The sequence below is a fragment of the Monopterus albus genome, unplaced genomic scaffold, assembly GCF_001952655.1.
Source record: "Monopterus albus unplaced genomic scaffold, M_albus_1.0 scaffold319.1, whole genome shotgun sequence".
Lineage (NCBI taxonomy): Eukaryota > Metazoa > Chordata > Actinopteri > Synbranchiformes > Synbranchidae > Monopterus > Monopterus albus.
The window spans coordinates 767,687-778,813 of record NW_018128199.1 but is presented as its reverse complement, the minus strand read 5'-3'; the positions used below and the strand labels follow the sequence as shown (position 1 = coordinate 778,813).

The 11,127-nt window shown below is 39.6% G+C and overlaps 1 protein-coding gene across 2 annotated transcripts in view; it reads left to right on the top strand.

Annotated features, from left to right (window-relative positions):
* Positions 1-560: 560 nt before the first annotated feature.
* The window catches only part of tnk2b (tyrosine kinase, non-receptor, 2b), a 58,473-nt gene continuing 47,906 nt past the window's right edge, over positions 561-11,127 (top strand). For both annotated transcript variants that reach the window (XM_020624035.1, XM_020624034.1), the window contains exons 1-2: positions 561-1,208; positions 8,768-8,995. In XM_020624035.1, coding sequence (XP_020479691.1) covers positions 8,978-8,995 — 18 coding nt within the window. In that variant the 5' untranslated portion in view covers positions 561-1,208; positions 8,768-8,977. The remainder of the gene's footprint in view (positions 1,209-8,767; positions 8,996-11,127) is intronic.

Below are 11,127 nucleotides of genomic sequence, written 5' to 3'. Positions count from 1 at the left end.
TCTTTATTCTGCACAAATCTTTGGTTTTATGCATGCAGCTCGATAATTAATTCAAATCAACAGCCCTTATTATTCAGCAGCATTTCACCAGTACAGGCCACCTTGAGAGGAACTCTTTTTAACCTTTGACCAGATGATGGAGAGAAAGTAGACCATACAACTTCAGGATTCTCAGTTTTAATTCGTTCTCTCACTAAAGTATAATTCTGAGAGTGAGGTTGGCTTTAAATAGGCGATGAGCATTACAGGGTCTCAAACCTCTTCTAGTCAAATGTCTGAAAGGGTTTTATGAGGGGAAATATTTACCAGAGAATCCCTTCTCAGCTTGCAATAGCGTTTCTGATTTTGTTTATTTCAGACTTTTGTGTAAATAGCAACACAAAGATTTAAAATTACATGTGTTTGAATATATTATACAAACCAAACCTCGAAACTCTTAGTAGACGCTGCAGTTAAGTGTTGCGATATTGAAAAATAGTGGCGTGTTTCTTTAAGAGTGGGCTGACAGACAGCCATAAATGTACCAGAGATGTAAGAGATGCCAAGACCTATCACTTCGCTGCTGAGTCTTACTGCAGCAAACACCGTCATGGAGTGGTGGATAACGGGAGCTGTGTAGATGTTAACAGTTAATCACTGCAGTAATATTTCCTCTGCTAGTCAATAACGGAGCTGATACAGATAAACAAACCCTCTCGACGCTGTCAGCAGGCTCCGGACCAGCGGGGAAGTGTATATGAAGACAAGAGCAACATACGGAATTCGCACAAAAATCTCTCTGCTCGTTTACGTGACAAGTACAAATTATGCCAATGTGTAAACGTTAACAAAATGTTACCTACAGCTGCATTACATTTGTTTTAACTATAGTCGTTTTTACTTAGGCCAATGCGTATATTTTTAAAGTGCACGTGTGTAACTGAAGTGGCCCACCCTCAGATACATAGACGATCTTTGAGTTGCACAAAGACCGTATAGACTTGACGCCAGTAGCCTCAAAGCCGGATTGTTATTGACAGGACCGCTGCGCATGTGAGCCCTTCAACGCACACTGGTGCAAACTTTATTCACTTCCATTCCCATTCACGCCGTGACCGACGCCCTTTGAAGAGATGCTAGGACTTGTGAACTTGTAAGCCGGTTTGTCGGAGTGCCAAGATACACCGGAACAGGAGGTGGCAACAAGTGCCGGGAGCTGAGATTGACAGGTATGGTCAGTCGCACTTACTGACAAGCATTAACAAGCTTCACTTCTCCATATCTGTGTCTGTGTTAGCTGTGCAATTTAAAGTTAACACAGACGATGTTAATTTGTGGGATTGGTCACTTGTCAGAATAGTGTAATCCCGCATGGCGGGAAGGAGCCAACAGGTGAGATCCGTTGTCACTGCCTCTGTTGTGAAACACTACAGCGCTTTGTTGCACAACCTCAGTCACTGATGGAGCCAACCTCAACAAACCTCAAATGGACCCACAATGGATAGGCTCAGACAGGTGGCATAGCTGTCAGTGGACAACGGGACCCCGAGAAGCGAAATAATGAGCTTTAATTGTTTTCTAAGGAGACATCTTGACATGGAAGGAAGAAAAGCACAGGTGTAAATAATAAAGTTAATTAGGACCGCATTCCAATTAGCTGCTCTAGTTTCACTGTCCAAGTATTATTCATGGTGCCTCCGACATCAGTAACGTTATTAATGTGCACTTACTATTGAGTCAAATTGCATGCTGTGAAAAAGGTTTAATGTCACACGTGCTACAATCTGTGAAGATACTTAAACCTGTTTCTCCTTCTGCAAGTGAATATGAATAACTAGCTTACACATTCATAGTTACTCATTTATTTTGGACACATAGCAAATTTAAAGCACTTTTTTTTAATCTATTGAAGATTGATCCTCATCACAAGGAAACTTTTAGTCTGTGGATTTCTTTTTCCTCTGCAAATTGAGTTAGTTAGTCCCCAATATGATCGGCAAGCATCTTCTGACCCTTAGGTTTGCACCTCAGCAATGCTGGGCATTTTTCAGGATAAAACTGCAGTACAGAATGTGTAAGTTTGCACCCAAGAAGTCAGAAAATTTAGGATGAATAAAGTGCTTAAAATACCCAAGACTTAGGAATGACTAAACAATGCAGCTTAGCCCCACAGGGGCTCTACTTGTTCACACTTGCTATAGGTTACCTAGCTCTCTCTGACTTGCTCTCTCACACACACACATCTGACACACCTGGTGTCAGATACTAAGCCTGAGGGCAGCTCTCTACCTCCTACTCTGTAAATTTAACTTTGGCTGGGCCCAGCAAAACACACACACACACACACACACACACACACACAAACACACTCACTCGCTCTGTTATCCTCATCGAGAGGTTACAGCAGGTATTAGGGATTGTCAGCTGTTGTCAACATTTTATCTTCATTATGTGTGAAGTTTCTCAGTGGAAACACACTCTATCCTTTCTTCTTTCTGCTGTCACATCACACACATACACACACACACACACACCAGTTTGCTGTAACAGTGATTATCTTTATCTGATCTATAAATAAAGCTCATATTTTTATGTGTAGCTTTATGTAAGCCATTTGCCCATAACTGATTTTTTTTTATTTGTACAATTAACCTTAATGGCTGCCTGTGTTTGACTATAAGGTCAGGTTAACCCACTGTCGTCTGACAGGGTAAAAGTCCAGGTTAGTCTCATGCAAATCCGGTACGTTGCTGAACGCCACATGGGTTTTGTTTCACTTAATGTTTTCATGGAAAATCTTGCTTTACTTGCTGTAAGCATTCAGTTAGGGCTGTAGCTAACAATTATTTTCTTTAACGAGTCATCAACACGATTTGGGTCATTTAATCACTGTCTGTTAAATGCCAAAAAATTGCCAAAAGTTCACACGTTGTTCCCAGAGCCCTAAAATATCTTGTTTTCTTCAACCCAAAGTTCAACCCCAGAGATATTCATTTGCTGTCACAGTAAAGTAAGAAAAATAACAAAAGAAATCCACTTTGCAAATTTGGAATAAGAGAATTTGGGCATTAAAATGTCTCAAAGTGGTTAGTCAGTCAATATTAAATGTTCTTGTAGTTTCCTTCCAGATTAACTGCTGTATTCTGGGCCTCTTGTGTTTTTGTTCTTGAATTCAGCTTGAAAAAGCTTGTTAGTACTGTATACTGTACAGGTGTCTGACTTTAAACACCTTGTAGTGTAATGATAACCATCAACTTTCCATGTGACAGGATCAATACTTAAAAGAAAAGAGGGTTCCAAAGGTCTGGGAATATGACTTTCGTGCAATGTACTTAGGGTTACAGTCTTCATTCATAAAGTGTAGCCTAAAATCATTTTTTAAATTATGTAGTCTCTACACTTCTGCTTTACCATGAAACACTATTGGATAAGTCAGTGTACACAACTTAGCCACTGGCTGATGTCTAGCAGTACAGCAGAAATCATATCCCTCAATAATTCATCCATCCATATGGACAGTGTAATTTTAATGTTGACAATATTGTGTGAAATTTTCCATCCATGTGCCAAAAGAATACTTAAGTTATGGCACAAACTTTGAGCATATTTGATTAGGCTGTGCATATTCATATTTGATTAGATTGGACTGTAAATAACTTTTTAAGAAGCTGACTCTGGACAGAAATATCAACGTAATGCACAATAATTGTCAGGTCCGCTCGGGGCGACCTGCCTCTTTCTTTTTTCCTCTCCCGCTCTCCCTTTTTGCGGGATCAACGCCTCAGCTGTGTCACATCGGGTAATTAGTGACTCGTGGGTCGGTGCGCACACCTGAGGCGTATTCCGGTGATTTGTTGGCTTCCTTATTTATACCTCTGGCACATGCCCCGTCGTCGGCGGAGCATTGCGATGTGTAACGTACTATACGCAAAGTAAGTTATACAAAGGTTGTGTTTGACGCATTTGTTAGACGTGTGTAAGATGCTACGCTGACAGTCTCTGTGCGTTTTGGCTTGACCTTATCACGCTAATTATGCGGTTAGCAATACAGAAATACGTGCTTTGTCTTCCACGCTGACAGTCTCTGTGCTTAGTCATCACTGCCCTTCCCTTGTATGTATTATGGACCCTGTTTTGTTGTCTTATTCCATTAAACCACCTTTTTTTACCAGCACCTGGGTCAGCCATCTTGAGTCCAACCCCAGTTCTCCCTCACCCTCCAGGTGAGGGGGACTAAACCTTAACAATAATAGCCTGTCTTTTTGAAAAATTGTTTGTTTCCTCTTGGTTTTCTTTGGATTTGTGCCAGTTCAGACTGTATTAGTAAAAATATTAAAAAACTGAAGAAATAACTTGTGGGAAAAATTGTTTATCTTACCATATGTGCCATTTTGACTGGTGTTCCTACTGTGCAACTCGCATGGTGGAAATGCAGTTTTTCCAAACTCAGAGCAGACTCTTGGTACATAGGTACACTGTAGGTAATCCATCTGGCTGATCCGGTCTGGTTGCTACTGGAAGCAAGAGAAAACATTTCATGAAGGTACCTAGGAAGCTTTCCAAGTATAGCTTTAAAAATAAAAAGATACATGTGAAGTGTAGATCTAATTTTTAGTGAGGTCCAGTGATGATTTCTTGTTCCAGCATTTAAAGTAAAACATAAGGAGGAATGGTAGGGGGGGGGGTCAAGTCTGCAGAATAATGAGCCTGAGGCATGCATATACTGTATAATGTATCACAATATTATGGGTATACATGGATACTTTTTTCATCCAGCTAGATTATAAGATAGTTTTATGCACAGGCTTTCTCCAGTTCAGTTCTCTCTAAGCTCTTGAGACCCAGGCTATCTATGTTTGTTTTTATGAAAAGATTATATATTTAGCTTTTTGGGGAGTTAGATTGTTTTAATTGGTAAAATGATAATTGAAGCTTATGAAATGCAGTTTGAAGATCTGCAATGAATTGGTTAATCACTTATGTGTGATTATTTATAAAAATAGAGGACAATACAGGTGCCAGAATAGAGCCTTGAGGTACACCTTTATTATCCAAAGGACTTCAGCCTTATAGTTATCTACATTTACACATTCGGTTCTGTTTGAGAGTCTCTAAACCAACCTATTACATTTCCACTGAAGACAGTTTGATTTAACCTTTACAGCAAAATCTGATGATCTACAGAATCCTAAGCCTTTGATAAATCAACAAAAATAGCAGAACCATGTTGTTTCTTGTGAAGTGCAGTAATGATGCCATTGCTGCAGATATTGTGCTATGAGCTAAAACACGACTGAGCATCACTGACTGTATTACTGTTTGTCAGAAACAGCTTGTGAGTTAATGATTCAAGAAGTTTAACCAAAACAGAGTTTCTAAATGGGGTAATAATTGCTAATCTCTGATACCACTCTTTGGTAGTAGACTTACATATGAGGATTTCTATATGTTAGGAGTGGAAATTTGATACAAGACTTGCATTAAAAATAGAAATGAGAGGCTCTGCAATGAACTATGCTGCAGTCTTTAGTAAATAAGAGTTAAAAGGGCCTACTGATTTAGAGCAGTGTGTTGTTTAAAGTGGAATATTGAATATTTTGTGAGTAGGTTAAAATTTTAAAAAATATGTTTCAGAGTTACAGTTAATAGAATCTGTGTGCTGAGTTCCTAATACAGCCTTATTAGAGTCAGAAGCAGTTGAGATAAAGTAGTTGTTGAATGCGTCAATGATAGATTCTTCATCTGAGTTTGACATTTCCTATTTTTAAAGACTCAGGTAATTTCAAAGCTGCAGTAGATTGAGAGACAGATTTAATTCAGGTCCAGAGCCATTTGGGGTTGTTTAGATAATTCAGGAAGATTATTAAGAAAATAGTTTGATTTGGTGATTGGTTATGCAGCCTGTACAATATGCCCACTACCATTAAGATGTCCCTGATTAAATATCAGGTGGTGGTAGATTTTGACAGAGACAACCATGAAGCAAAACGATTTTAGATATGAACTAACTTGAGCATCACATTTTGTCAAGTAATTAACTGTTGGGAATATAGTTAATATTAGTGAATAATGAATATTAATTATGCAAGATGCAAGCAAAGTGCTTCATCTTAATGACAACACAAGGTTAAAAGGTTCTTAAAAAATTACTCTTCTGCCCAACAGGTTTAAACACAGAGACTTAAAGGTGCTTGTATTAAACTATTATTACCACTCAGATGGCATGATTACAGATGATTGGATATGTAAGATTGATTGAGAGGAAACTGTCTGTCAACACTGGCCTGATGCCCAGCAAGCTGTTAGCATTGTGCAAAATGTGGTCCATGCCAGCTCCTCAACAGGATGTCACAGTTTGTAAGAGTGTTGCACCACTTGTCTGTATGATTAAAAAAAAATGGTGAAAACACTTGATGACTCAGAGCCATTCAAGTTGTAAATACTGCAAGTCCAAGCCAGTAATGACAGTTGGGTATAGATAACCAGTGTCAGGAGGTTTCATGGAGGGGCATGCTTCAGATGAGCTTGATGGCTTGGTTAAGTTCATGAGCAGGCAGCGACAGCACTGGCAGCAGTGCAGAGAAATTAGCTTCTAAAAGGTTAGGGTTGATTTCTCTAACCAATGAGAGATTTTCAGTTATTTCTGCTTGATCAGTAAGTTTAGTTGCATTCTCATTTATTGCAATTTCATAACGACAAATATCTGAAGGGTTGGGCTGAGTGTGGCGGAGCATAGTAGAACATAGTGGGGCGGGGAGAGGAAGTGCTATCTTAAGTTAACTGTAGCTTTAATTAAAAAGAGAGAGAGCTAGGAAACAGGATGAAGGGCTGTATGTGGTATTGTTTTGGTAATGCAATAAGGGTTAAATGTAGAGATGTTTAATTTTGTGTTTTAACTGAGGACATATTTAAGCTTGATGTGCAAACTGTGACTGCAAGTCACTTAAGTCAACTACTCTTCATTTCAGTTGCGACTGCTGATGAGTTGCTTGCAAGCAAGGCACTTGAGCATCAACTTCAGTGGAGCTGCTTAGTGACAACAGTAGCCCACAGCCCAGTACCTTTGACTGGTCATGCTGTAATTAAAGCGAGCCATCACAGGAAAGAGATACGACACGCTGCAGTTTGTCTGTGCTAGCAGCTCTGAGTATGTATTTAGGCTGCTACAGTAAATGTTGACAGTTCATCCAGTAGTTGTCGAGATATTTCAGTATGTATGTACATAGTTTATTTTTGGCCTTTCATACACTGTCTAGGGACTGAGTGGTGTTTGTGTGTCTTTATGTGCCAGGGTGGGGGATGCAGCCATAAACTACCTTCTCCTCCCTCTTCTGCCCACTGACAGTGTTGCATAACAAAAATATAAAATCCGCCAGGGTTGCGTGATGTTGCCCTCTGGCATGTTACAGATTGTATGAATAGAAAAAGATGAGGCTTACTGTTTGAGCCTCCACTGATGATGCATGAACATTGCATGTCGATAAATGAATGAAAGGTGTGGAGAATTTTTTGTTACTTAAAAGCTGACAGACAAAGCATGTTTTTTGTTTTTGCGTTTGTTTACAGTTCATGCCTCTGAGCTTGTATATGATTAGTGTGGGTTACCTTGCACGCTTGTGTCACTAGTCAGTTACGTATATTGTGTGTTTTCACAGAGACAAAGGATTCATTTGTGGAGCAAGAATAGCTTGGTGTTTGTCCTTGTTCTGAGCTTCTCCACTGACACTGTAGGCTCTAGTCAGCTACTTGACTAGGTGGTGGGTGGACTGTGTCCTCATGTGTCTGTGTGCATTGCACTGATTCATTCATACTGCCCTCTCCTGCACAGGGCCTCTCAGGCATTCCTACCCCAGCCCCCAGACCTGGCTTGGAGCGATGTCAAGTCGATTCATATCCAATGCTGGAAGCTGCTTCCGGTAGCAGCCTACAGTAGCGTATTTATTCAGTGGCTGTAGCGGAATTGATTTTTTTTATTCTTTATATTGCATTTGTGAAATTACTCTTAGGTGTTTATTCCAGATTCATCAAAAATATCACTCATCTGACCACAATAGTTTCACTTTTCAGTTTTGCAGTGGTATAATTATGAGAGTTACTCATCTCTGTGCACACTATCTCTGTGGTTAACTCATTTTAGGTGTTTTCCAACGCTCTGTTCTGTTCGGTCATGTGTGCAAAGTGGGAGGTGGTTGCTGTGTATGCTTCACCTGAAATATAAAGTTTCATTTGCCTTGAAAGAGGAAGGGAAATAAAGAGTAGTGGAGTTAAAACTACCCTAGAATCCCAGATACCCTATAACTGCATGAAGTTTGTTGATTGTCTGCATGACATTCCAAAACTTTAAGGTGTGTATATAAACAGGTCATTAGAAAATCATGATTAAGCATTATTACAGTGCTAAGTGTTAGGATTACCATTTTTTTAAACAAACTGCTTATTACCAGCCCGTGTTCATAAAGTAAACAGCCTACATGACTGCAGGGCGCCCTCCAGGGCAGTTTTTTTGAAACATTATAGCCTCTTCATGGCCCTGACTCTCATCACAATATGAGGTCCCTCTGTGAATAGACAGACCCATGGACGCTGCTGTGCTCACTTTTCAGTAACTCAGGACGTGGGAGAGAGTTTCTGTTAAGGTGATCGTCTACCTTATGTTGTAGTCTACAGAAGAAGTACACCACATCTGCAGTTAGAGGTGATAAGTCGGTTTATGAAAGGAACAGCGATGATGTTTAAACCCCAATCAGTGACCATGTTTGTTTGTTTGATTTTTTTTTCTTTTTTCCAGAAAATTCCTCCAACATACTCCAGGGTTTACCAATGGATGGAGATGAAATCATGTGAACATGTGGTAGCCTCACAGTGCCATGGACTCATAGCTGGGCAAAAATGTACCTCGATGGACTGGGGCTCTTTTCTGCACATGGTTGACTATTTATCATTAACCTGAGAGGAGCATCTGCTGTGTCACTGGACCAGGAAATAACACCTGGTTTCTATGGCTCAAGTACTGCAGGTAAATAGAATGTGCATGCAGGTACACGTGCACTCCTATGGCCAGTGTCTCAGACAGTATCACTGTATCAATGCCTTGTTATTTTCTGAGTTCACTGCAGCTGGGGGTGACTGTGTTGTGCCTATGTTTTTGCTGTAGTGTGCACCATTTAAACGCACACAAGCTTGGTTGTTGTGTATCTGAAAGTTTATGTGACACACTTTCTGTTTGCTGTTCTGTCTCTGTGTTTGTGTATGTAAGAGAGAATTAGGTAGACATGAGATCATGCCAGACCGTGACTGTGTTTTCCTGAGAGCTGGAAGGTCCACACTGTGTCTGAATGGGAACTATTCACCTTTGTAATGTAGAAAAGTAAACACTAAGGATGATGTCACATTGGTTTTTAGTATGTATGAGTGAGGTAGAATAAACAAAGCTCGGGGTTTTTATTATTGTTTTATTGCAGATAAACACGTAAAATTTTCATCAGGCTTGTGCTTGTGTCTGTGTATCCAAAGGGGACCTTTTGTGTCCATGAATTATTTATTTTTTATTTGCAGGACACGGTCCCTGAATAACAATTCTTAGCTGATGAGGTAGAGTAGGAGGAAGTGAGAGTCACACCAGAGACTTTAATAGAAATCCCTCTGTTCCTCAGACACAGGATGCTGCTGAGCCAGACACTCCCAGACAGGTGGCTGCAAGCCTCAGTACAAAAAGAAATAATAGCCAAGTGTGTTTTTGAGAGCTAAGATGGAGTGGGAGGGAACGCAAGAGGAGCACAGAGTGTGAGTGCATCCAGTATGTGTGTTTGTGAATGTAGAATTGTGCCAGCATGTCTTTGTCACTGTGAGTGCACTTATTACTCATTTAACATATGTTTGTTTTGTGAAACACAACAGGAAGGACTGAAAGTTTAGTATATGGATTCATAATTGGAGCAGAATTGAGGCCACGAGGAGTGGCATGCTTATCTCACAGCACTGTCCAGGTCAGAGGGGATACTCAGCAAAAGTCTGTTTGAAGCATTTCATTTGTACAGTAGATTTGTAGTCTTACAGATGAAAGATTGGTTAAGTTGTGTGAAAGGAAAATTGATATTTACTCAAGTACTGCAGTTATAGTAAGTTTACTTTTGAGATTGCTTGAGTATTTCGATTTTACATGTAATATCACTTTATACTTCTGTTTTAATGATATTCTTTTTTTTCGCTCATCTTCATTTATTTAACAGCCATAGTTACTTTTCCGATGAAGATTTTGCAAAAAAGGAATGTATAAAAAATGGTTAAATGTCCAACAATCCAGCAACGTATAAAGAACATTATGTACCATACAACATTATACGGTGCAGGTATGAGTAACACGCACTGTAATCATATTGCAGTACATTACCACTCTCCATGCCTTGTTTTTATTATTCATTCTTTTCATGATGTAAAGATTGAAGTGAGGATGTTAGATAATCCATTTTAAACCCAGTGTTCTACAGTAGTTGACTTCTGTGGGGTGGAAGCAAACATTCAACTTGACTTCTGACCCGTTCTGATCTGTGCTGTACTAAACAGCTCTCCAACACAAACATGTAGAGTTGTGCAGGAAGTCATGCTTGTTTTGATTTATATGAACAGAAATGATAAAAACTTTATTACTGTTCCAGAGCAAGCACCATGCAACACATGCTTGTTTAAAACCCAACAATTATCAGACGTGCAGCAGTGTAGCCACACATTGAACTTTTCTTATCACATATTAAAGCTTTGAGTTGGCACCTCTACTCGAAGGCAAACAACTTAATTGGCTGAGTACTTGGCTGAACACTGTCAGACAAATAGAAAAAATAAATCCTCTTTACCATTCCAGTCTGACACATTCAGTCATTCAATAATAAAGTGAGACATTGTGAGTTCCAAACTGAGAGGAGAGCAGCTTTGGGAGCAAAAACTAATTTACATGTTGTGGCAATAAAGCTGAGCTGAAATTGAAAAATTGAATTCAGAATTTCACAAGAAAATTTGTTTCTCTGTAGCCACAGTGCCCCATGAAGGAATGAATTCATTCCAGAGAGTCAGAAACCAAATTACTTGTTACTCGTGATTTGAAACCAAAGTAAATGTCAGTGGAGTAAGGTAGACGGAGAAAGTAGGAGGATG